General features: G+C 48.1%; 1 protein-coding gene across 1 annotated transcript in view; it reads right to left on the bottom strand.

Moving 5' to 3' along the window:
- LOC122375388 (SCY1-like protein 2) overlaps nucleotides 1–27,879 on the bottom strand; it is an 87,010-nt gene that overhangs the window by 3,595 nt on the left and 55,536 nt on the right. Inside the window, exons 10-14 of the mRNA XM_043354744.1 lie at nucleotides 23,409–23,580; nucleotides 17,621–17,835; nucleotides 13,969–14,192; nucleotides 13,511–13,531; nucleotides 12,136–12,318 (exon numbers count right to left, since the gene is read on the bottom strand). Coding sequence (XP_043210679.1) covers nucleotides 12,136–12,318; nucleotides 13,511–13,531; nucleotides 13,969–14,192; nucleotides 17,621–17,835; nucleotides 23,409–23,580 — 815 coding nt within the window. The remainder of the gene's footprint in view (nucleotides 1–12,135; nucleotides 12,319–13,510; nucleotides 13,532–13,968; nucleotides 14,193–17,620; nucleotides 17,836–23,408; nucleotides 23,581–27,879) is intronic.

Consider the following 27,879-nt stretch of genomic DNA (forward strand, 5'->3'; position numbering starts at 1 on the left):
GTCACATGACCTCACAGCTGCCCAACAGCAAAACAGACCTCAAGGTAGTGAAGGTTGATCGTATATGAAGTCATGTATGGTATATGGGGCCATTCCGACCGGTTTTAGTGGTAAAAACAGGGAGTTGATTTTTCCCCCATTGACTTATAATGGGGAGGTCGCGAAATTGACCTGACCTTAGGTCACCGATATCAAAATTCCGAGATATACAAATTGCACATACTGGTACCCTAACTAAACCCTGAAGAGAAGAAATTGATCGGTCAAAAACTCTAGCTCTGGCGTGATTGCAAACTTTTCTGAGGTAGCGTCACCAAACCGCCTCTGGTGACCTGACCTGAGGTCAGATCAACTCAAAATTTTCAGACATGTTGCGTAGAAGCCTTTTAGGAAAAGTCAGAAAATTTGAGCTTCCTAGCTCAACGCGTTTGGGAGATATAACCAAAAAACCTCAGGGGGGGGCTCCTGAAGCCCCCCCCCCCGCCAGGAATAGGGTTAATTCTTTCCCAGTGTGACTCAGAAATGGTTAGGGAATGATATGGTATGGTGCACCAACGGGCACACACTGTGTAAACTGCTGTAGGTGAAACGAAAGCAAATATTTCTTAGTAAAAAACTGCGATCGCAACATGATGACAAATGATTAGATCACCGCCACACCAAAAAAGATGCGGCTTTTTGTGACCCGGCATGAGAAGCAGCAGGCTTTAGGGATCATTGCCATGCATAATTTTTGTCATTTGTATGAAATGAACGCACGCTAGCGGCGTTTGAAGTTGCGAGTATCTGAAAGTCATTTTACGACATAGAAAATGTCACGACTTCTGACAACCATACACGAGGCCGGTTTTGACAAAAATATGAAAACTATGTGAATCCAGATGCGCCAAACATTCCTTTGGTTAGCCATATAGCGATTTACTCGGTTTGGTAAACTTGACTTTTTGGTATTTATGGCCACTCGTGAACCCCATTTGCATCACTGTGGGCCGGCGGGTAGGTGTAGGTACGTCAATCTGTGCTGCAGGACTTATGGTTTTACTCATAAATTATATGGTCGGGAAAGGAATGGAATGCTGCCTGGTGGGAGAATCCATCTTAGGTTGAGGTCCTGAATGCTAATCAGCCAATGATTTAGCCACGGTTTGGTTATGGGTAACAGGTAGGCATGTATAAAAACTACCAATAGATGAGCTCTAGCGGAAACTGTCCCATAATTGAATCCGAGTGACCCTGGGTCTAGAACCAATTAGGAACTTTTTCTTAGAGTTTAACCATCGACATTGGCCAGAAGCCGGCGTGTTTGATCGATATTTTGCCAACCAATCAGATTCTATACAAAAATGTCAACTATTTAAATGTTTTCAACAGCTTCTTGCATTAGCATATTTCCTTTAGCACCTAAATTACTGTATTTCATTATAATCATCGTGTGGACGCTGCCGGATAGTCCCTGAGCTGGGTGGAGCGAGGCCCACTTCGTGACGCGTCCCCACTCGGGCAGCCCCGGCCAACACGTGGATGGCCATCAATCGTGCTTAATCGCAAAGAAAAGCCCACCCCGCCGTGGCTGTTGCCATGGAAACGGTGGCATTAGCCGGGTACCGTCAGCGGCAGTATACGGCCACTGTCGACGGACCGCGGTCGTGCGGCGCCTTTGATCCACGCCGGCCACTTTTCACGCTCGGCTGCTCGTGACGGCTAATCGGCCTATCAATCAGCCATGATAGACCGAAAGTGGCTGACAGACAAAAGCAACGTGAAAGGCTGCTAATTAAGGCAATTTATTCGCTCGTGTTTGAACAGTCTCCCGTCACATCACTACAACTACTATCGTCCTTCTCTTTCCCAATCGACGCAGTAGGTAGGTGGGTGGGTGTCAATTGTCACACATTTTCAATACGTCGCCAAAAAGTGAGACAAAACGAGTAAAACAGCTGTCTAGAAGTTACCTCAAAACTTTCTATGATATGTTGACAATCCTGAGCAGAAAGCCTTGAGGTATATGCATTTATTTATGTTAAATGTATTACGGCTCGCCGGCCCAGTCTGGGCTCGCCGCTTCCTCTGCCTGCCCTTTTGGTAGGTATTGGCTGTCGATTGACGCTCAGCCTGGCTTTACGATCGACATTGCTTCGGCTCCGGTGGATCCAGCGGCGCGAATCATTCCAAGCGGGGAGGGAGAGCTCAGCTGATTTCCGTCGACCGGCAGGAACAGTTGTTGAGGTGGGGGGGGGGGGGGGTAGCTGACCCACCGATCGTGGTCGTTCGGTAGAAAAGTTGTCAAAGGTCCGAAGCATTAGCATGTAGATTTATGAACGGGTGCCATCAGTTTATATTGTAATTGATTCTCTTTGGGGGAAGGAGGCGGGGCACGGACCACTAAAAGTCTTTAGATTTTGGAGAGGTCATGGTTTCTTGGGCGCGAATGCAGAGTTTCGCCAATCACCAGTTCGTAGCATAGGTAACGTAATCGGACGTGGCGAGACATTCTCGGAAACAGTACGTTCTAATTGACCATCACTTATACCTTCAGCGTAGCTGAGCATAGCATGAAATAGGCAACGAGATGTAGCAGTAGCGCTACCTAGCCAGGCGCACTCTGGCAAAGATACGAAGTCGCTTCCAAGTGGATACAAATGTTGAAGGATCAGTAATAGAAAATGTGCACAGGCATTTCTCGCTGTAACGCCTATGTACATTTAGGTTGTGCGCAAATGCGGAAACAGATACCACTTGACGTCAGCGGCATGTAAGTATTAGCGAGTCCGAAATAAATCAGGTGGGCAGGTCAGTGTGGGCAGTAATAGCCGGCACATAAAAGGCTCCACGATGGGCGGGCAGTTTCCGATGACGGCTCAGTAAACCAGCGGTGCGCAAATCGCTCGTGTCCGGATCGGTTTATTGCGCGACACACCTCGGCGGCGTATGCGGCGCGCGGCGCAGCGCTGATCGTTATGTAACCATCATAAAGCCGGCCGTGATTGCGGCTCGCCCGGTGGAGCGTCGTGTTACTATCGCTGGAGCGTCGGTGGACTGGTGCCGGCGGTCGGCCGGTAACCGGTCAGTCGACAGGTCGGCCGGTGACCGGTCACAGACAGTCGGCCGGTGACCGGTCACAGACAGTCGGCCGGTGACTGGTCACAGACAGTCGGTCGGTGACTGGTCACAGACAGTCGGCCGGTGACCGGTCACAGAGGGTCACAGACAGTCAGCCGTCGCAGGCAGCCTATAAGGCCACTGCACCGGTGAGACCGGCCCCCCGCACGGCCGGCGCACCCAGTCTCAGAATAGCGGCATCATTTGAGACGGCAGACGAACACGACCGGACCCAGTTGATTGGACGCCACCGAACGAAATCGATAACGGCAGCGGCAGTGTTTGCCCACCAACTTTGAGAGTTTGAAGTGAACTTTTTCACGCTCCAGCTGGCGAAGACAACTTATAGCGTTGACTGTTTTCCAGTTCTGTATTCTCATTTTCGTAGGTCGTCTCTGAAAGTTAACGCTTTGTATCATGGCAACCTGGTCGTTATTATATCTTGGTCGCTAGATGGCTGCGGTCCTGTTCCTGTTGTAGTTACGGACAATGATAGGACAGTAACGAGAGGAGAGGAGAGGGTGCAACCTCATTCTTTTCCAGAAATGGATCTCACTTAAGTAACGAATCAATATTCGGCCATAGCCATTTTCAGAACACCAAACATAGGTGATACCTTCAATCATTGTAGGGGAGAGTGGGGTAATTTGGCCGGTGGTGTAAATTGGCCGCCCCCACCTGTACGATGTCTAATAAAAGCGAGTGAAATAACTCTAGTCTCTATTCATTTGTCATGGGTAGAAATAACTGGAGGACAAATGTCAAAACTTTGCCCCTCGTAGTTTTATTCAAAATTAATAAAACGTTAATTTCATTAGCAAATGGTAACCTTTACTTCTGTTTACAAAGTTGTATAACATGTATTTGGGCTAAAAACGAATTCAGACATTATAGCGCCATTCTTGGGGGTGTTCAGCGGTTCCAAGAGCAATTTCATGTAACTCCGTATAGCCGTGATGACTTTATACACAAAAATTTTTAGAATGGCAATATGGGGTAATTTGGCCGGGACTAGCGGGGCAACTTGGCCGGTGCGCTCATGGTCACTATGCTGGGACGGCCGAGTTTTCATGGTTAATTGTACCATAAATGACATGTTTCATGACCAACTTTGACTACTTTGATGCCTTACTTCCGATTGGTCAACTGTAAGAGCATGTGACGTCATCAAAGGTTACCAAACGTTTTTTGCTAATAAATCCTTACATATAAAAATGGTACAGCCGCACAAATGGTCTCATTCTGTTCAGCTCGCCAAGGCGCATCGAATGATATATATGCATGATGACCTTGAAATCACGTGACCTTGAGGTCAAGCGACCTGAGGTAACGTGACCTGAGGTCAACCTTTGACCTTGACTTCTCGAGGTCAACACAGATAAGTTTCGATGCGGAATGACGAGAGAATTACGATGGTACTCGAAGTTTTGGCCTAGCTTGATTACTTCAAAAGTTATTCGTAAAAAAACTGTCTTCGCATCTAGAGCCGCTAATTTGGCTATTTTGACCCCTTTGACTCCATGAGTCAACCTCCAAAATGTGGTAAATGCGTCATAGGACAAACGTCATTGCTGAATCTGAAGCTGACTCGCAATATAACAGAAAATCCCGACCGCAAACTAACTAACACCGGCCAAATTGCCCCACACCCCCGGCCAAATAACCCTGCTAGTGGGGCAATTTGGCCGCCTTGCAGACCTTTGTAATACGTCACAATTTCAATATAAGTAATTACTCTATCATTTCAAGTTCACTGTCAAGTAAAGTAAAATAAATGCAACACCTGACAGCGTTGAAAAAATGCAGAAATGTGTCGTCAATTTTAACCCTCGCATGTGTGCGGCGTTTGCCAGCTTCTAATGTGTAGGGGGGGTGGGGGTCGGTTGGACCCCCCCTTGCCGTTTGGCCCCTGATCGAGCTAGAGCTTCGCGGAAAAAACGAGCGTGTTGCCCGTGACGAGAGGAAGCCGATGATACCCAATTTTAAGGTCCTAGGTCATTGGTTGACCTTCCAGGTCAGGTCAATGACCCAAAGTCGGGAAAATCGGGACCTGTTTGAAAGTCGTAAAGTGTGGCTGCTAAGGGGTTTTTCGGGGTGCTGATCACGAAATTCGTGTTAGTTTTGATCACAGATGATGTCTTGAAGCATTTAGACCAGGTCGGGTCAGGTCAGGTCAGGTCAACCAGTAGGCGTCGTGACGGGTATTCGTAGTACGTGTCAACCGCCTCTGACAGCTTCGTAACATGTTACGAAGTCACCAAAACTACTTCGTAAATGTTCAAATGGTTGCTAAATTCGAATTCAGCTCCAAAAACTAGCCTAGAAACATGTAAAACTCGAAAAAGTGAACCGAGGTCACCCGAGGTCACCAAAGGTCAATGACCCGACCTGACCTTCAGGTGACCTTGACACACACGGGAGTAACATCAAATCACATGTTTGAACGTTTGAAACTACGAAAAGCTTGCAAACACGCGGCTAGTGCGAGCCGACATACGCGAAATCGCGATTCTGGCCAAACATGGTCTCGGAAAAGAGGTCACAGGTCAAAGGTCATTTGGGTCAGGGTCATGAAATTTTCAGGGTAGGTGTAAAATTGATCAATGCGAGGGTACTGAAAGTTTCGTCGCGATCGGCCGCTTTTTACGCGAGTTATATGCGAAAAACCATGGGGGGTCCATCCGACCCCCCTACACATGCGAGGGTTAAGTTACATCGTTTTCTAAAAAAGCGGCCAAATTACCCCACTCTCCCCTGGGGCATTCCACGATAGATCGTACCACTTTTTTCCAATTTGACACCCTCATCTCTCGGAATTTGACGAGAATTGGTCTCAGAGGTAATCAGGGGCTCTGAATCCATCTGTAACAATTTCAGGCTTATCAGATAAGTATTTTTTAGTTATGGTGTATAACATTTTTTGGATCTTGCTTTGCAGCGCTAACTTTGGCGGGCTGTAACTCTGAGACGGATTATTCAAATGCCAAATGTTATATAACATTGAACTTGCAATGAAACAGAGATTAATATGTATTTTTGAAATTTCGAAAAATACACTATTTTTGATATATGACATATCGAGTTTTCTTTCATTTGTATTTTTTGGACTTTGGGACCAAATTTTTTTGAATTTTTATTTCTTTAAAAAAATATTTGGCTCATTGTTAAGAAGTATGCAAAAAATTAGGAAGGTGTTCTTTCTATAAATGTATTTATTTTACGTCACGATAACGGTTTCGAATAGTGATTTCGGGATGGGAGCTTACAAATGGCGTGGTAAAGCTGCCTAGTGACATCACGGGTTACTGAAATTTCAATTCAAGTCTGAGTCATCTGAAAAAAAAGTTAAAAGAGGGTTCATTCAACCCTCTTTCCTATAATCGCGAGGGTTAAAAAGGCTGTTTGGTTCTGACATTGTTTTGGACGCCAATGACCATAGCTGTCCGAGATGAAAGTTACAGGACGCATACATGGTGTCATCCAGAGGTCTCACAACTTGTATATCTGGGAATTTTTCAAGGTTACATGAGGTCAGGTCGGTCACGTGACATCACTGTTATAAATCAATGGGGAAATATAAAAACTGTGCCGAGAATGATCTAAAACTATCCCACGTACATGGTATCGTGATTTCATGCACTCCTTGCAAAGCCCAATGCTTTACTTTTGCATTGTTAACCTTGCGTGACGTCAGTTATGACGTCACTAGGGTCTTACGAGTTTTTCGTCAATAACTCCCGATCAAATCGAGCTAGAGAGTCGGGAAAGCCACCAATAGACTCAGGAAGACCTTCCGAATCGAATGATATGCCATATGATACCCTTTGCCCAGCTTCGTGACCTGAGGGGCTCTGACCTGACCTTGACTTGAGGTCAACTACTTAAGTTGACCTCACCCTAGCAAAAAGTATACCATTCGATGCACCTGAGCTAGGCGAACACAATGATGCCAAAATCGCGGCTCTGCGGCCATTTTTTGCGAAGTTATTTACTAAAAACCGAACCCGTAACTTCAGTCACGTGACCTGACCTCAGACGCTACCGGTTAACCTGAGACCTTAAAATCGGGTACCAATCGCTGCGACTTGTAACGGCACACACGCTCGTTTTTTCCGCGAGGCTCTAGCTCTATTAGAAGCGAAACGGCGTGCTGGGGTCGTATCAACCCCTCCGAAACCCTTTTTGTTTGCGGGAAAATGAGGAACTTATAGAAAGAACACCTTTCTAATTTTTTGCATGTCGATTTGCAATGACATGAAGATTATTTTGAAAAAATAAAAATGTGAAAAATTTTGGTCCCTAAAGTCATTAGAGGCAAATGAAAAAAGATTAAGGTTTTTGCTCAACAATGAAATTTTTTCTTTGGAATTTTTAAATAGTAATATTAATTTTTGATTCATCGTAAGCTTAGTGTTGTTTACTTTTTGTTGGTTGCTTAAACCGTTCTTGAGTTATAGGCCATCAAACTCACCGTTACATACCGAAGTTAAAAAAATGTAATGCAATATAACTCAAAAAGTTTTGATCTGAGAAGTCTGATGTTTTGCCAGGCGTCTTTGGGGCCTATGCTTACCCCTAGGACCGATTTTCATTAAAATCTGAGAGATGAGGGTGACGGGCCTGGTACTATCTATCGTGGAATGCCCCCCCCCCCTATCAAAATAGGATTAAATCGGGTTGGCCCCTCGATGAAAATAATAGACGGGAGAGAGAGAGAGAGAGAGAGAGAGAGAGAGAGAGAGAGAGAGAGAGAGAGAGAGTGAGAGAGAGAGAGAGAGGAGAGAGAGAGAGAGAGGGAGAGAGAGAGGGAGAGAGAGAGAGAGAGAGAGAGAGAGAGAGAGAGAGAGAGAGAGAGAGAGAGAGAGAGAGAGAGAGAGAGAGAGAGAGACAGACAGACAGACAGACAGACAGACAGACAGACAGACAGACAGACAGACAGACAGACAGACAGAGACAGAGAGACAGACAGAGACAGAGAGAGAGACAGACAGAGACAGAGAGAGAGAGAGAGAGAGAGAGAGAGAGAGAGAGGAGAGAGAGAGGAGAGAGAGAGAGAGAGAGAGAGAGAGAGAGAGAGAGAGAGAGAGAGAGAGAGAGAGAGAGAGAGAGAGAGAGAGAGAGAGAGAGAGAGAGAGAGAGAGAGAGAGAGAGAGACTCCAGCTGCCGTGCAGCAGCCTATTGATCCTGTGAAATTGAATGCAAATAGGATGCGTTATTGCGGCGCAGAGAGCGGCGGGATTTGTGAACAGCACATCATACACGGCGCGCTCGCCGCCCAGAGGGCCCTTCGCCACGCGCGCGCGCCGCACAGTGGGCCAATATTGCGCGCCGGCCGATTTGTATCACTTCACGGGTCAGCAGAGATTTCATCCCAGCGTACGGCTCTCGGACACGGACAAATCGGTAGCATTAGCCCGTTAGAGTTACATAGATTTTGGACACCCGTCCGGAAAGGCCGCTCGGACGATCGCAGCTGGTTAGGACGAGCATGAAGACTCAATAAGACGAGTTCATAAGGCACAGATGAACTGTATCTATGTCGTATGATATGAGCCTTAGGTAGTACTGCGCCGGCATGAGCCGTAGGTGCTTATCAAGAACTGAGCTAATTTTTCATTACAAAAGAACAAAGCCAATATTATGGGCTATGGCCCGTTACCTACACTGCAGAGCCGTACAAAACCGTGCACATTTTGTATGCTACTGATGGACATGCTATGCTACGTACTGGCGGATCCAGCTCCGAGTTTTGGGAGGGGCAAACCATAACAATTTAGTGGTTGTTTCCATGCACCGTACCGTAATCAGTACGTGTGTAATGCTAATAGGTGTAATGCTAAAACTATGCCGTTTGAGAGGGGTAATTGCACTATTTGCCGTCCCTGGATCCGCCACTGATGTTACGTTTGTGATTGGATGAGCTGAAAAATCATCACGGTGTCCCTCCTGCGCCCGGGGAGCGCCCTGTCTCCTGTCCAGGGGCGCAGGTGGCTCATCAGCACGCGCCACCAGTTACCCGGAGCTAATGACAGTGTCGGGGCGCTGTGTAAGTACGCGGCGGACAGCGGAGCCGTGCCGGGCCCATCGCAGCCTCTCCCCGGCCCACCTGGGGACTCCGCGGCCCACAGAGGTCCTCAGGGACGGCCGAGGTGGCCGCTGTACCGGCGATCCCGCGTCTGATGGGCGCCGCCGGCCGCACGTGACGCCATGAACCGTTACCGGCCGCCGGCGGCCACCTGAGCACCCTCTGAACGGCCGCGAGTCTATACTGTCCTGTGACGTCACCGCAGAAAAGTTGCTAGTTAGCGACGGTGGAGAGCGCCGCTAAACGGTTTTAGTTGAGCAGAAGATTACGCCGTCGTGCGGCGAGAAGTTGTCGCCGGTGCTGATGAGGTCGCCGCCGATCGGCCGAGCTCAACTTTGTGACGGTCGGCAGGTGCTCAGAAAATAGCTGGTGGCGAAACGTGAGTCCGCAACCAGTAGAGGAGAATTGCCGCTCTGCCTACAACCCAAAATAGATTAATTTGGCAAGGACATATGACACTGCTAAGGTTAGACTGGTAATAGGCGCACATTTCCAAGGCAATATGAACCGGTCAACTCAGGTGTGTACTATATCTGATTCGTTGCTAAGCAAGTAGAAACCGTTTAGATATTTATTCAGATCTACTGGAAACAGAAATATATAACGAGATACCATCGCAAGAGTCTTGGTGTAGTAGTTGTCCGCTTTGTCTTGCGCGAATTACCCTTGCGAAAAAATATAAATTTAAAATTACGTGACTGAAATAGCATTGCTGATTCCCGTAACCTAATGCCACAGGTGATTTTATCATACCCAGATACCTATTTACCTAGATGTGAATGAAGCGTTATAACATGGCGCACAGACGCGAATTATCAATGCATCACCTATGGGTATTCATTAGGTATTATTCAGATGACATCAATTCGTAATCTTTGTCATACCTATCAGCCTGAATCGTGATCAAATTGTCAATAATTTGGTTAGGCATTTGTTACCTGTTTTGTTGAAAAAGAGTGTGAAACGTGTTTGTAAGGTCAGTCTAAATCAAAGGAACATCTTGAAATCATGAGTAAATCACCCGACCCGGTCCGGACCAGTTTGTCACGTATTTGAGAAACCTTCTGCTTTCGCAGCAGTAGGTGAGTACATCTGCTGAAAACTGTCTTCTTCGTTAGTGTTTCGGTGGCTTGAAAATAAGGTTGTTTATAACCAGGCAATCGTTATCTCACCACTTCACACTTTCTGCTTTCTTTCGTATCCATACCACCATTCAGCAATATTTTTCGTGCCACATATGGTGAACAAAAGCGAAACGAAGGAAGGCGTCCTAACGACATCTTGTCAATCTTTTAGACCATCTTCTTTTTGAGCGTGGTATTCTGAATGGCATCGCATAGCAGCCATGCTCTTCTGATCTATTGACTAACTCCATTCACCGGCATTATACAAGTGTCGCAGCCACGCGTACCCTCACAGTCAATGCCAGACACCAGTAAGGGTCGGAATACAGTTGAACGCCGGCGTTGTACCGGCCTTATGGGCACGACGTTTTATTGATGGGAGCCAGGCTTCGTTATCGGGACAGTTGGGCTGGAGCGGCACCGCCAGGCCGCTGCCGAGACCGCACAAACTAATGGGGAAACTTCTGATGAACTGGAAATGGGAAGTGCTGGGACTTGAGTGCCACTCAGAGCGGGAAATCACGGCGGTCAGTATCTTATTAGGGTGGGGGTGAGACCAGTCAAAGCCAACTATAGGACGGCTCAGTAGTCAGTACCCCGTAAAAATGTGTTTATCACCAAAGCGATAAAAGGCGGTAGCTGTAAGTTCGTGGATGTTTCATGTGTTTCATGCATATCATATAACTATATTTACATTACCAATATGACTGTTCGACAAAATATTTTGTAATATAACATGTTTTACTTGCCGCATTCGGAACGAAGCAAGAGAAAGGAGTTTTCACTATAGGTGAACCAATCTGACTGAGATTTTGGCATATACGAACTGATTTCCACAATTTTCATTCAGCGCCGGCGGAGCGCCCATCAAAGCACCGGCCTAATCAATCGTCAAGTTTTAAAACTACTGGCTTCTGATTATCAGTTCACTGATATTTTCCGTTCATTCTATTTCTAAATGGCCGATTTCACAAACAGAAATCTTCACAAGCCGCCTTGTGGAAGAAACTCTTCTCCGGGAGCTCGGCGGGCATTGCTATCGTTCTATTTAAGGCGAGCTAACAATGGGCCGGGGAACAATATCACGATTCTACGCCGGATGCTCCAGGGCCGGCCTGTTCTCCAGATCTCTCGGAACAAGAGTGTCCAATTATTCCTCTCTTATATATCTTGCATAGCTGGGAAAAAATATCTGGGCATTCGAAATAATCGCTTTTTTTCTTAGACCTATGCCATATATTCATTGTCCAGCACATGGATGCTTGATGTATTTTGTGCAATGACGAGTGATGAGGTATGTGCGACTCATGAAACGCGGACCGTATGAACTGTGAATGACTTGGAACCGGCATTCCTTGAACCACATAATGGCCTCCAATTCATAGGTCTTCCGAAGGGATGCCAAACCATGCATGGATTTCCTCCTATTTCGATAAAAAATGAAATAAACTGCACGCGTCTGAACCAAAACAAATTTACATCTCCTTATATTTTGACTAGACATTGTTAGAAGTCCTTTCAATTGATTTGTATACTTCTTGACGAGTTAATTTTTCTTGATTTCGGTTGAGCCCGAATTTATCCGATATTCGACCGACGGACAAATGGGCAAACATACGGGCAGACAGACGGGAAGTTCAACCGGTCGGTCGGACAACCAGCTCGACAGACCGACCGACCGGACAACCGACCGACCAACCAGACAGACAGACAGACAGACCAGACCAGACCAGACCAGACCAGACAGACAGACAGACAGACAGACAGACAGACAGACAGACAGACAGATAGACAGACAGACAGACAGCCGTCTGGCTGCAGACTCACCACGCCGGTGCTGAGCTGCTGCAGGATGCCGCTGCTGGAGCCGGGGGCCACATAGGAGCTGCGCCGGTGCTTCAGGGAGCTGCTGAGGCCGACGGCGCCCAGCGCCGCGCCGGCCGCCGATTTACGCCGGCCCATCGAGCCCGGAGACGGTGTCAGCAGGCTGGTGTTGGGCACCGAGCCGCTCTGGCGAGCAGGTCAGCGGCGGGTCAGGGCGGGGTCAGGGCAGGGTCACAGAGGGGTCTCGGCGGGATTAGGGCGGGCCAGGACGGGGTCTCGGCGGGGTAGGGCGGGCCAGGACGGGGTCAACCCCAAATATGTCTGGAACACGTGTTGCACGGTTACCCACGGTAAACTAATTACATGTTTTTCTATCATTTGTGTTACTGCGCTAAATGTATGCATGCAATTGCCCAAAAGATAAAATTGACATTTGTACCTATTCCTTACTGAGAATGCTGAAGTAACAAATTTTGTTTCCATCATGCTTTTATTGGAAGCCCCTATGAAGGAAAACATTATTTCGCCTGAAACTTCTAACTTCAGGGTCTTCTGGAGCGTCCTTAGAACGTGTAATGCTCCGTAATCCGTATTTCTCAAATGTAAAACAAGACCTGTATGGAGCTAATGAGATCAGAAAACAATATCTGCTGGACATATTTAATGCTCAACGACCAGCCAATTAGTCCACTAATACAACATTATAAAAACAAAGTGTGTTAACCAGATGCTCCAAAAATGTACTCTCATGTATTTACATACTAAATGTGGGACCTACACACAAACGTCATAAATCTGCTTACGTCAGTTCAAACACATATGCAATGTCCTAGATGTGTCATAGGTGAGTTTTCGTCTAACTTTGTTATAAAAAAGGCGCAAAACGAAACACAATGAGCATATTTCTAAGTCCAAAAGCTGCCCAGACAATGTTTTGCAATGCTTGCATTACATCACACAATTACTTAGCTGTGTTTGTATCTGGCTACGTCAAAAGAGAACTTTGGATATTTTTACAATTGTTTGTTCTTGCTGAGGCAGCAAACTTGTAGCACTTGTAGTATTGACAGTAAACATGATAAATAAACCGCATACGCAATGTCAGGAAACAAAAACTATCGCAAAACGGTAAGCGCTGAGTCCCTTGTTGAACAGCGACGTAGTCTAGAGAAGATAAGATGTAACACTCAATTGTCAACGGTGTAACTACGGGCATGCACAAATGTAGGTACGTGTTAGCGGGACGTACAGTGTGCAGTGTGCATTGCATACACAAGGATGAGGTGTTACACCAGGTTGGTGCGGCGACTTCTACCGACTACCGTGTTCTAAAGACATGCGTTTTCTGCCGACGGCCGGGGGTGAAAGACCAACTCACCAGACCGTATCGGTGACTCAGCTAAAAGGCAGAACAGCACCAGCGATGACAGGACCATCGGACACGGCGACACACAATATTTACAGGCAGGATAAGATAGTTGTTCGTGGTAGGTTATCAATAGTCATAAAGATAACTTATCAATGCTTGATACAAGTATCCGTTTCTACACTGGATAAATTTTGTATAGTTATTCCAAAAAGCTAGGTGTGCGAGACGTGTTTTTGGGAGGAAGCACAATGCTAACAATAAAACATAAACTGACATTTAGATTTGACACTCTTTACAAACACATTGACTGGAAACACAAACTAACAGACTGTACAGAATTATCCTGATACCCTTCCCGTCATGCTATCAACTCTTGCGCCTCCCACTCACCCACTAACCTTTCCCCAGTCACTCACGCCCACTCCCCTCCACCTCCCTCCTCGTGCCGGCCCCCTCCTCCTTCTTACCGTGGCCGGGGAGAGGTTGAACATGGAGTTGCGCCGCTCGTTGGAGCAGGTGGACGAGTGGCGCCGGATGGGCAGCAGCCCCGCGCGCAGGTCGCCCGTCGACGAACCGCACGAGTGCGACGCCACGCGGATCTTTGGCGGGTTGAGCAGCTCGTTGTCGGAGAGTCGGCGGCCGATCAGCGCCGAGTGCACGCGCAGCCGGTTACTGTCCGGTGACGACGGGCCTGAGGAGCACACTGCGGAGACTCAGGGACGGTACAGACCACAGAGGGGACGACAGGGCCTGAGGAGCACACTGCGGAGACTCAGGGATGGCACAGACTACAGAGGGGACGGCAGGGCCTGAGGAGCACACTGCGGAGACTCAGGGACGGTACAGACTACAGAGGGGACGGCAGGGCCCGAGGAGCACACTGCGGAGACTCAGGGACGGTACAGACCACAGAGGGGACGGCAGGGCCTGAGGAGCACACTGCGGAGACTCAGGGATGGCACAGACTACAGAGGGGACGGCAGGGCCTGAGGAGCACACTGCGGAGACTCAGGGACGGTACAGACTACAGAGGGGACGGCAGGGCCTGAGGAGCACACTGCGGAGACTCAGGGACGGTACAGACCACAGAGGGGACGGCAGGGCCTGAGGAGCACACTGCGGAGACTCAGGGATGGCACAGACTACAGAGGGGACGGCAGGGCCTGAGGAGCACACTGCGGAGACTCAGGGACGGTACAGACTACAGAGGGGACAGCAGGGCCTGAGGAGCACACTGCGGAGACTCAGGGACGGTACAGACTACAGAGGGGACGGCAGGGCCCGAGGAGCACACTGCGGAGACTCAGGGACGGTACAGACTACAGAGGGGACGGCAGGGCCTGAGGAGCACACTGCGGAGACTCAGGTGGCGGTACAGACTACAGAGGGGACGGCGGGCCTGAGGAGCACACTGCGGAGACTCAGGGACGGTACAGACCACAGAGGGGACGGCAGGGCCTGAGGAGCACACTGCGGAGACTCAGGGATGGCACAGACTACAGAGGGGACGGCAGGGCCTGAGGAGCACACTGCGGAGACTCAGGGACGGTACAGACTACAGAGGGGACAGCAGGGCCTGAGGAGCACACTGCGGAGACTCAGGGACGGTACAGACTACAGAGGGGACGGCAGGGCCCGAGGAGCACACTGCGGAGACTCAGGGACGGTACAGACTACAGAGGGGACGGCAGGGCCTGAGGAGCACACTGCGGAGACTCAGGTGGCGGTACAGACTACAGAGGGGACGGCGGGCCTGAGGAGCACACTGCGGAGACTCAGGGACGGTACAGACTACAGAGGGGACGGCAGGGCCTGAGGAGCACACTGCGGAGACTCAGGGACGGTACAGACTACAGAGGGGACGGCGGGGCCCGAGGAGCACACTGCGGAGACTCAGGGACGGTACAGACTACAGAGGGGACGGCAGGGCCCGAGGAGCACACTGCGGAGACTCAGGGACGGTACAGACTACAGAGGGGACGGCAGGGCCTGGGGAGCACACTGCGGAGACTAAGGGACGGTACAGACTACAGAGGGGACGGCAGGGCCTGAGGAGCACACTGCGGAGACTCAGGGACGGTACAGACTACAGAGGGGACGGCAGGGCCTGGGGAGCACACTGCGGAGACTCAGGGACGGTACAGACTACAGAGGGGACGGCAGGGCCTGGGGAGCACACTGCGGAGACTCAGGGACGGTACAGACTACAGAGGGGACGGCAGGGCCTGGGGAGCACACTGCGGAGACTCAGGGACGGTACAGACTACAGAGGGGACGGCGGGGCCTGAGGAGCACACTGCGGAGACTCAGGGACGGTACAGACTACAGAGGGGACAGCGGGGCCTGAGGAGCACACTGCGGAGACTCAGGGACGGTACAGACTACAGCTAGAGGGGACGGCAGGGCCTGAGGAGCACACTGTGGAGACTCAGGGACGGTACAGACTACAGAGGGGACGGCAGGGCCTGAGGAGCACACTGCGGAGACTCAGGGACGGTACAGACTACAGAGGGGACGGCAGGGCCTGGGGAGCACACTGCGGAGACTCAGGGACGGTACAGACTACAGAGGGGACGGCGGGGCCCGAGGAGCACACTGCGGAGACTCAGGGACGGTACAGACTACAGAGGGGACGGCAGGGCCTGAGGAGCACACTGCGGAGACTCAGGGACGGTACAGACTACAGAGGGGACGGCAGGGCCTGGGGAGCACACTGCGGAGACTCAGGGACGGTACAGACTACAGAGGGGACGGCAGGGCCTGAGGAGCACACTGCGGAGACTCAGGGACGGTACAGACTACAGAGGGGACGGCAGGGCCTGAGGAGCACACTGCGGAGACTCAGGGACGGTACAGACTACAGAGGGGACGGCAGGGCCTGAGGAGCACACTGCGGAGACTCAGGGACGGTACAGACTACAGAGGGGACGGCAGGGCCTGAGGAGCACACTGAGGAGACTCAGGGACGGTACAGACTACAGAGGGGACGGCAGGGCCTGAGGAGCACACTGCGGAGACTCAGGGACGGTACAGACTACAGAGGGGACGGCAGGGCCTGGGGAGCACACTGCGGAGACTCAGGGACGGTACAGACTACAGAGGGGACGGCGGGGCCTGAGGAGCACACTGCGGAGACTCAGGGACGGTACAGACTACAGAGGGGACGGCGGGCCTGAGGAGCACACTGCGGAGACTCAGGGACGGTACAGACTACAGAGGGGACGGCGGGGCCTGAGGAGCACACTGCGGAGACTCAGGGACGGTACAGACCACAGAGGGGACGGCAGGGCCTGAGGAGCACACTGCGGAGACTCAGGGACGGTACAGACTACAGAGGGGACGGCGGGGCCTGAGGAGCACACTGCGGAGACTCAGGGACGGTACAGACTACAGAGGGGACGGCAGGGCCTGAGGAACACACTGCGGAGACTCAGGGACGGTACAGACTACAGAGGGGACAGCGGGCCTGAGGAGCACACTGCGGAGACTCAGGGACGGTACAGACCACAGAGGGGACGGCAGGGCCTGAGGAGCACACTGCGGAGACTCAGGGACGGTACAGACTACTGAGGGGACGGCAAGGCCTGAGGACACACTGCGGAGACTCAGGTGGCGGTACAGACTACAGAGGGGACGGTGGGGCCTGAGGAGCACACTGCGGAGACTCAGGGACGGTACAGACAACAGAGGGGACGGCAGGGCCTGAGGAGCACACTGCGGAGACTCAGGGCCGGCACCACACCGAGGGGATGGCACGGTCGTTAGGACACCGGACTCTCCAGCGTACCTGCCCTTCCTTGCCTCTCCAGTGGAGAAACAGGAGAAGTAAGGACTGCAAATCGATGCTTCGAGGAGGCAGAATGGCACACCGGTGAGCGAACATAAGGCGAAAAGAGACAATACATAAAAGCATTCGTTGACGCCACATACTTTGTACTCTCTTTCGTTACCCAGCGCTTTCGTCCCTCGTAAGCCCCGTCTACCTGCCGATCCCACCATCCACTACCCAGAACCTCCCAGGCCCTTTTGCCCGGACCTTTTTCCCAGATGGACATATGAACTCTCCCCCACCCTAACACCCTTTTCCAAACCCGCCGCCGCCGCCGTTCGTGGTCTCACAAGAGCCGGCCGAGCCGCTGCTCTTGCGGCTGCAGTCCTCGGCGCTGTTGGTCTTGCGCCGGTGCTCGACGCGCAGGTTGGGGATGTGGAAGGCCGGCGGCGACGCGGCCATGTAGTCGGACGAGTTATGGTGGCGCAGAGACACGGCCGACGGCCAGCGGCGCTCCGGCGACGTCAGCACCAGGTCGTCCAGCTTCAGCTTGTTGCGCTGGTTCCTGTCGCAGAGAGAGAGAGAGAGAGAGAGAGAGAGAAAGAAAGAGAGAGAGAGAGAGAGAGAGAGAGAGAGAGAGAGAGAGAGAGAGAGAGAGAGAGGGGGGGGGTTAGTGGTTAGTTTTGCCAATCACACCATTCCTGCTTTTCTGTGATGAATTCCATTCCGTGACGAAATGGATAAATGCAAACCTAACACAACGAATACAATTCCACAGTGAGAACTTGATGTTGGGTGTTGTGCTAAAAAACGCAGACAAGTGCTTCGTCTGTAAGCTCTACGAAATGTAAAAGCGTCATGGCTCATGAAAGTGCTGTATTTGGACCAGAAAGTGCTGTATTTGGACCAGCAACACCGCCCAGAGATAGATGGGTCGGTTGGGTATCCAGGGTATATCCACAGCCTGTGTTACATTGTCCCATTGCTCACGACTTGATCTATCTTGGGCTGAGGCTTGGGCTGAGGCCGTCTACGTGCCCGACAAAGGTGGCGTAACAGCCTCCCCACGCGGCACAAATTGGATTAGTCCTCCATTTGCGCTGATCGAACACGGCGTGAAATTGGTCCTCTGTGCAGCCGACAGCAGCGATTGGAAAAAAACGGCTTCTTCGGAGGGTAGCACTCAGAGAGAGGAAAAGTGGTTCACTAGGTACCACATTTAGTAAAACCGAATGATGCTGTCACAAAACTTGTATGTGCAATAGGTTAGGTACAGGCAAAGGATTATTAGGCAGAATTATTAAACTGTGTATGCCGTATGGGCATTGATTAGGTTGTATTTGGTTGTAGAAATATCACAGCTACCTATAGCTTCGATACAACCCATTTGACATACACAATGTCGATAGAACCTTTAATAATTTCTAAGCTTGCAGACATTGCTTCTCCCAGGTACCTAGGCATCTGAAGAGAGAAAAAAATATCCAATGCAGCAAAAAAAGAATAACCGTTAAATAAAGTAGGTAAGTAAAACTCCTGTGAGAAAACATGATGCATGTATTTCTGGCATGTCACTGTCATCATTTTATCTGTGCCTTAAGTGAGCAAATGACATATTTTTTTCTTAACGTGGCTTTAATTGGGATCTTTGAATGCCAAGAATACCCTCATTCTTTACCTTATCACTGAATCTTTTAAGTGTTTACAAACCCTAAGCACTTAGTTTAACGAGCTGAAACTGTAAGCGAACGACCTAACCGACGTTAAAAGAGAAAAGTCTCGCGGCAAGTCTGTGGTGTGTTGAAAGAACACGGGCTGAAAGATAAATAAGCACAATATTTTATGAGCCCATATACAAGGATGTTTGTCCGTGCAACCGTACACTCATAATGCAGAATATAAATTTATAACATATTTGGTTGCACACATCTAAAAAAGGAAACGCCAGACACCCCTTGCAGTAAGACTCTCGTTCTTGCATACCAATGCTGCTGCAAGTAACAAAACAGTATCCATAGACGACAAAACTGTCAAATTCAAAGAGCATGCAATTGAAATAAAGCTTGAGACAGCATGAGCACAAACCAAACGTCTTTCGGGTTATATTCTCTTCTCACATTCAACATATAGTAGGCTGTCGAGCGAAAACCTATTTGCATTGACCTCGAGGTCACCCATGACGTCACATGTCAGGTTAAAGTAAAAATTATCGGCATTTTGGCTTGTTCACAGTTTAGGCTCTGGCCGCCGGTTTACAAGTCTGATCAGGCTCATTTTTGGCTTACGCACCCCTTGATATATGCCTTAGATACCCAGAGGGTACCGAACTTTTACTTCGATTTTTTTCAGGTCAAGGCCAGGTCATCCTAGGTCACGGAATTTTATAAGTACCTATCATGTATCGGTCACGTGACGCATGTTTTATAGTCCATTTCACTCATGGGTTTTGAAAAAAGTATCGTCTGAATCATTCGAAGTTATTTTTTCATGTGCAACTAGCTTAGGTCAAGTCACTTTCAGGTAAAAAAGGCGAAATTTTGAAAATGATATTTTCAACAAAAAGGTTCTACCAGATGCAATTTGGGCTCATGAACACGATGGCGCTAGGTATTTATACCAGTATAACGCCTTTTGGCGCGACTAACGGAGCGAGCGAGAGGGTGGGCCTTGCACGTGCGAAATTTCGAGGGGGTACCTCCAACTGACTTGTGCACGGCACCCTACTAACCGGTCTCTAGCGATGTGCCAAATTTGAGCACAATCGGCCCAGCCGTTCTCGAGAGCTGGAAGCGGCACCCTGCACGTGCGCACGTGCAAAATGGGTCCCAACTGACTTGTGCACGGCACCCTACTAACTGCTTCCTAACCGTGTACCGAATTTGAGCGCAATCGGTCGAGCCGTTCTCGAGATCTGGAAACGACCCCTGCACGTGCGCACGTGCAGCAGCACCCCAACTCTGGCACATGGATATGCAGTGCCTAGTGGGTGCCTACCTACATGCCAACTTTCAACGCAATCGGCCAAGTAGTTACCGAGATATTGCAACAATTACAAAACTGACACCTCTTCGTTTTGCACGTGGCACGTGCATAAGGGGTCACCCACGTGTATCGGGAATAGTCCAATACTTGGTAGAAGGAATGAAGCTATCCTACAAAAAATTACCGCATGTAAATCGGTCAAGTGGTTGCTGAGATATAGGTAAGCCTCGCAAAAGCGTGACCACGGCCGGCCGCTCATACTCAGAAATTTCCGTTAATCTAAGGAAAGACTACGCTCGCTTCGCTCGCTCCGTAATTACTGCATGATGTAAAAACGTCCTGAAAAATGGATTCGAAAACTCAAAATTTGTGAAATTTTGACTATAATGCGTACAGCTCAGCCATTTTTTTGGATATTGGGCTACAACTTTCCACAGTAGTTAATCAGTGGGTGGACTAGCACATATATTCCGCTTTTTCGAAGTCGAAAAGTTTATGAAAAGAAAAATAAAAAATGCTGTTTTTTTAAATTTTATACCTATGTATATTTTCAGATATTTTCAAAAATTTTGAAAATCCGAGATAGCAGTCTAGTAGGCACGTGTATCCTAAATCCCTTATGTAAAGAAATCGGATCTAGCTTCAAAACTGAGCTTTTGAGAGCGATTGCCGTAGTTCAATGTTTTGCATCAAAATCGGCCAACATGATGTCACTCTGACGTCATTTCCGGACGACCTATGGTAGTTAGAAGGGGAAATTTGAACACAATAGGCCGATATCGCTTGTGCCCGTCATCGCCAAGATCACTGAGCGGATCGTCCAGCGTCAGCTCCATTATTACCTCTCTAGCAACTTTCTTCTCTCGGACAGTCAACATGGATTTCGGCCCAACCATTCGACTGCTTCGGTCTACAATTTTTACAAAGGTCATTTTCAGGTCAGGTCAAAGATGACGTCACAGGGGTCGAAAAAGTCAAAATGGCGGCGCTAGATATGGAGAGAGTTTTTCTCGAATAACTTTCGAATTAGTCACGATAGGAACAAACTAAGGGCATCATCGTGATCCTCTCGTCAATCCGCATCGAATGATATATATGTTGACCTCGAAAGGTCAAGGTCAAAGGTTGACCTCAGGTCACGTGACCTCGAGGTCATCATGTATATCATTCGATGCGTCTTGACGAGCTGAACACAATGAGACCATCCACGCGTCTGTATCTTGTTCCTGTACGGAGTTATTGGCCAAAAACCTTTGGTGACCTTTGATGACGTCACATGACCTCACAGCTGCCCAACAGCAAAACAGACCTCAAGGTAGTGAAGGTTGATCGTATATGAAGTCATGTATGGTATATGGGGCCATTCCGACCCGTTTTAGTGGTAAAAACAGGGAGTTGATTTTTCCCCCATTGACTTATAATGGGGAGGTCGCGAAACTGACCTGACCTTAGGTCACCGATATCAAAATTCCGAGATATACAAATTGCACATACTGGTACCCTAACTAAAGCCTGAAGAGAAGAAATTGATCGGTCAAAAACTCTAGCTCTGGCGTGATTGCAAACTTTTCTGAGGTAGGGTCACCAAACCGCCTCTGGTGACCTGACCTGAGGTCAGATCAACTCAAAATTTTGAGACATGTTGCGTAGAGGCCTTATAGGAAAAGTCAGAAAATTTGAGCTTCCTAGCTCAACGCGTTTGGGAGAAATAACCAAAAAACCTCAGGGGGGGCTCCTGAGGCCCCCCCCCCGCCAGGAATAGGGTTAACGTCTCCGATAGTATACTCTCAGCTATGGACAACAGCGAAATTTCTCTCCTGTGTCTCATTGACCTAAGTAAATGCTTTGATATCATCAACCATTCTAAATTACTTGACAAGCTCCAACTACTTGGGATTGACGCTGGATGGTTCCGCTCATATCTTGAGGGCCACACACAGAGTGTATGTATCAGTGATGGTAGGGGTCACCGCGTACTCTCCAAGTCACTGCCAAACCATGTTGGTGTCAGGTGTGTTTCAAGGCTCGTCCCTCGAGCCTTTGTTGTTCACTTGCTTTGCGAACGACATGAGCCTGCATGCCCTTGATGGGCGTATCGTTCAGTACGCTGACAATACGCAGGTGCTCGTCAGTGGCCGTAGGACAGCGATGAGCGACACAGAGACTAGAATGGAGCCCTGGCAGCCCTCAGTGACTGGTTTGCGGCCAATGGGTTGAAAGTAAATGCCACCAAGACTGAATTGATTGCGTTTGGCAGCCGGCAGAGCATGCGTCACCTGCCTGACATAAATGTAAGATTTAGAGATGCCGTCTTGAAACCGTGTCAAAAGGTCAAGAATCTGGGCGTGACCTTCGATTCTTACCTCACCTGGGATGACCATGTTGCTGCCATTGTTGGTAAATGTTTCGGAGCGCTGATAGGATTGAGCCAGGTGCGCCACTACATACCCGAGGATACGATTGTGACGCTTGTGACTGCCCTTGTTCTCTAACATGTGCGGTACTGCCTGCCCGTTTACGGGAACTGCTCGAAAGGGAACCTCGTACGACTTGATAAGGTCATTAATTTTGCCGCAAGGGTTGTGTCTGGCCATCACAAGTATGACCACGTGGCTGATGTAAGGGACGCGCTGGGGTGGCTCTCGGCTGGTGACCTATCGTCGTACGATACGCTGGTGCTACTGCACAAGGTTATCCGAACGGGCGAGCCAGCTGACATTGCCGCTTATGTTTCGCCGAAATGAGGAGATGCGCGAGCGAGCGACTATGTAGACGAGATAGCAGGCTGTGGCTACGTCGCTTTCAACACTGATTTAGGCTTACGCATATGGGTTGCATATATTCATGCATAGCCATGCGTTTTGGTGAGTTTTGTGTGATATGTTGAGTGTGATGTCTTTTTGTTCCCTTCTCATATGACGCGGGAGCGTAATAGCCACAACTACCTGTGGATGCCCCCCAGATGTTAAATACAATACAAAATACAAGGTATCAAATTGATGCTGCTGAAGGTATTGCAAGGTTCGTGTTGATGCGTCAAGTAATTTATAAGATATTGCAGAAAAACGGGAGGGAGCCCCCCCCCCCAGCCATGTAGATTGTAGGTACGGGTTAACGATAACCAGCCTAGAAAACCACCGTCTAGTGTCGGCTCACCGGTCGATGGTGTCCAGCATCTCCTGCAGGACCTCCAGCAGGCTGGTGAACTGGTCCAGGTGCAGCGCAGCGTTCATCGTCAGCGGCAGCAGCGACGGCATCACCCGCGTGGCCATCAGGTTCACACTCAGACCGTACTTCTTGCTGTCCGTCAGCATCACCCGGTATATGTCTGCGGCGAGGGGAGGGAGGAGAGAGAGAGAGAGAAAGAGAGAGAGAGGGGGAGCGAGAGAGAGAAGAGAGAGAGAGAAAGAGAGAGAGAGAGAGAGAGAGAGAGAGAGAGAGAGAGAGAGAGAGAGAGAGAGAGAGAGAGAGAGAGAGAGAGAGAGCAGATGTTTAGTAATTAACTGCAGTATTCACGAGCAGGGCTGGGAAATCTCTCATACTTTCATACCCCAGTAGGTAGCAGATATCGCTTTATTGTTCCATCAATTGTAGCAAAATCAACATTTCTCTCTTCCGTACATCATAAAGAAAAATACGATAAAAACATCAAAATTCGCACATTTTTAAAATAGAGGTACCACCAGCCAGTGATCTCGTCGGCGAATAAGAACAAAACATCTGTAAGACTAACACGAGTTCAAAACGTCAGCTTTGTGCTCCATTTTATGACGAATCTGGCGGCTCTTTGTAGCAGTTTCCATTGTAGCATCACTAATTCTTCATACTCTGAGTCGTGTAACAAAAGGTATCTGCTACGCCTTTTTATGCGCTATCTTTCTTATAAATATTGCAAAAAGGAGTTTCATTATTTGTGAAATATTCAAATGACATACTTACGAAACAAAACAAATTGTTTTTAAAAGGGCATTGTTCAATGATCAATAAAAATACGAAAAGAATCAACTCATTCTGCCCATGGCATCTCTAAAAGCCATCTTTTATGATACAGTGTCCTGCAACGTCTTTAATCCTTTTTGATGACGTCATAGACAATTTTATTCAGTTTTTAATGTATTTTATTGGTAAAATCATACTCATTTGAACCAAATTAGAGTTTTAAGGACTAATGAACATTTTTTGTAAGTTTTATTAAGAAATCTTGTCAAAAATATGCAAATTACGTCATTGCCTTTTGTGTATTTTGTTGATGCATTGTTTCTGGCGCATTAGAGACAATTCTAGTTGTTTCGCGTGGATAGTTCAGTTGAGTTTGATGAGTGTTTCTGGGTGTTTTTGAATTATTTCAGCTATTTTAGCTTTCATTTTGCCTCTTTTTTAGGAAAGTGGGATATTCCAGGCCTAATTTCAAGTGTTGCAATGACAACTGTCCCTAAAGCGGCGTGCAGTACACAGTTAAAGAGCAAGGTAGCCGCCCAGCACGCAAAGCAAGATGTGTGAAGACATAGGGAGATACCTATGATCGAATTTGCGCAGAAGGTGAGATCTGATTGAAATATTGATCAAGTAACGCCCAGAAAAGAATTTTTTATTAACTTCGTTACATGTTCAATTATTGTATTAACTCTAAACCTTGATTGGTGGCAACTGGCAACTTTTGTACAGCGGGTTCGGCATGCACAATGATTGTAAATTGTTGACCAGACTGAGCAGCCAAATCAACCTGATGTCTTTCGAATACTTTCTGCCTGAGTAGGCTGTTACCATCTGAATCCTGAAGTTGCTGAAATGCTGATAGGAAAATTCTAGGGCTCACTGGAGCTCTCTGGTGCTCTCAGGTGGTGCTGGAACTTGCCCTGAGAAAGCCCTACAGCACCTTATTTTGTTATTTGTATGCTTTTTCTAAACCTGAGTAGTGAGTACCTACAAAGAGTAAATAATAAGAAAAAGCACATTCACGGGGCATAAGCAAGACACTGCATCTGTTTTTGTTTGTGCAACCAACTAAATAAAAACATTCAAAGCTCAATTTGAGAATAGATTGAAAATGAAAGTGGAAAGCTCTGTCCAGAATTTTGATTACTTGTAAAATCATTTTCTCTAGCAGAAATGATGTGGAGGAACATTTGTGGCAATGTAGCTAATAAAGAGTTTCTCGTAATATCTGGTATGTAGCAGATTCAGCATTTTTCCCAGCCCTGTTCACGAGGTTAGAGTCTTAGACCCATGAGTAGATTACCTATATCATATATGTATTATATTCACCTAGCCTTCATGCACGGATATTTTCATAAAAAAGGGAGAAAGCAGTATTAAGTTTGAAACGATATATTAACCCGCGCCCCGCTGGGCTAGTCAGCCATACGCGCCCTGCTGGGGGGGGGGGGGTAGATTCTGCCCCCCCCCCCTGTCTAACTTCCGAACCGATGGTCGTAGAAAGACGGGGAAAACGGCAATCGAAAGCTCTCAACAAGGCGGATCTTAACCCGCGCGGGGCTGGGGTCTCCAGCCGAACGCGCGGGGCTGGGGGGGGGGTAAATTTTACCCCCCCTGTTATCTCCCGAACTAATGGTCCGATTTGGAAAATTCAAACGCCAATCGAAAGCTCTCATCACGAACTACTAGAAACATGTACTTAATTTAAAGTTTGAGGTCAAGGTCAAGGTCAGGTCAAGGGTACAAATTGCAAGTTTCTACAGTATCGGCCTTGCACCGTAGTTGCCGAAGAATGGAGTCATGGACTGAGACTGATCGCCCAAAACGTGTTCTTAGGCTACCAAGACAATATTCGTTGCATACAATATCATTCAGAGGTCAAGGTCAAGGTCAGGTCAGGTCGGGTTAGGTCACCAAAAAACAAAATATAGAAAAGGGCATGTGCGACACATGTTTTATGGGTCATTTTACTCATAGAATTCAATAGGCACACTCAATAAGTGATATGGACCACCTCTGGATGAATTTCAGGTCGAGGTCAGGTCAAAGTCAGGTCAAGTGAGGTCAAATTTTGAAGTTGGTTGTTAAGGCCTAAAAAGGTTTCTATCTGATGCAGTTTTTCACGGCGAATCGAATGGTGCTATTTTTGTTTCCGTACGAGGTCTAGAACTTCCAAAAAAGTTATTTTTCAAAATTTTGTGTGTCGTGACGTCATAAAATTTTGAATAACTCCCACATTTTTGAACCGATTCTTCTAAAATTTGGTATGTAGGTGCACATAGACCACTTCTCTGACATATATTCCGGTTTTTTTCGATAGACTCAAAATTTTGGATTTTATAATGATTTTCCCAAAAAAGTCAGTTTTTTGAAAAAATTTAGGCCAAAATCCAAAATTTTCAAAAAACCGAGATAGCCATTTGATAGACAAAGTAAAATTACCTATAAACTTTTTTGTTACGTCTTGATTCCTTTAAAAATGAAGATGTTAGCGGCGTTTGAACTTTTGCCGTTTTTGAGGCGAAAATGGCGAACATGACGTCACTAAAACGTCAATTTCTCAAAAATTTTCCGACGGATTTCGCTCAAATTTTCAGGGAACGTGTCAAATTGATGTAAGAAAAGGTACTGAAAGTTTGGCGGCGCTGCGCGCCGCCGTTTTTTAGATATCGCAAAAATTCGCGAGGGGGGGTAAAATTTACCCCCCCCCCCCAGCCCCGCGCGGGTTAAGAGCCCAAATTTTTTTGCTTAAGTAAGTCAGAGGTCAGGTCAAGAGTCAAGAGTCAAGAGTTACAGTAAAGAGTCAGTTTTTTTGAAGAAAAAAAATTGGGCCAAAATCCAAAATTTTCAAAAAACCGAGATAGCCATTTGATAGACAAAGTAGCATTACGTATAACCTTTTTGTTACGTCTTGCTTCCTTTAAAAATGAAGATGTTAGCGGCGTTTGAAATTTTGCCGTTTTTTAGGCGAAAATGGCGAACATGACGTCACTGAAACGTCAATTTCTAAAAAAAAAATCCGACGGATTTCGCTCAAATTTTTAGGGAACGTGCCATATTGATGTATGATAAGGTACTGGAAGTTTCACGTCGCTGGCGTAACGCGTTTAGAAGTTATTGGCGAAAAACGGGAGGGGGGCAGATTCTGCCCCCCCAGCGGGGCGCGGGTTAAAGATTTCAAATAATTCCGTTTGTAATTTTAATTTTGGAGACGGGCGAGAGTCCTAAGCCAGAACTAGTTTGCCATGAAGGCACATAATGGCAAATCCGAACAATCAGCTTCTTATGTATATTTATTTTTTATTCTTTTTGTTTCTTTCTATTTATTCTTGTCTGAATCGTGTTTATGAGCAAAAACAAAACAGAGGCTACATGAACAGCACTTCGTACAATTTCGTTGTTAATCATAATTCGATAACTCGTCATTCACTGTTCAGTCCATTCCTCTGAACGATGATAGGTGGGACTTGCGACAGTTTTCACGCACTATGATAGCAAGAACTAGGGTTACCCGCATGCTCCGCAACGCGAAGGGGGGATTTTTTGACCCGTGGGTATTGGGTTGGTCTGTGTCGATTTGGTTGGTAGATATCCATTTCGTTCGATTGCTTTTTGACGGCCAAGCATTTTGTAATAAAAAGATACATCGCATCGAGGTGCCGTGTCGTATTATCATGCGTTCTACTACTTT

Source organism: Amphibalanus amphitrite, unplaced genomic scaffold, assembly GCF_019059575.1.
Source record: "Amphibalanus amphitrite isolate SeventyFive unplaced genomic scaffold, NRLGWU_Aamphi_draft 000041F_arrow, whole genome shotgun sequence".
Taxonomy (NCBI): domain Eukaryota; kingdom Metazoa; phylum Arthropoda; class Thecostraca; order Balanomorpha; family Balanidae; genus Amphibalanus; species Amphibalanus amphitrite.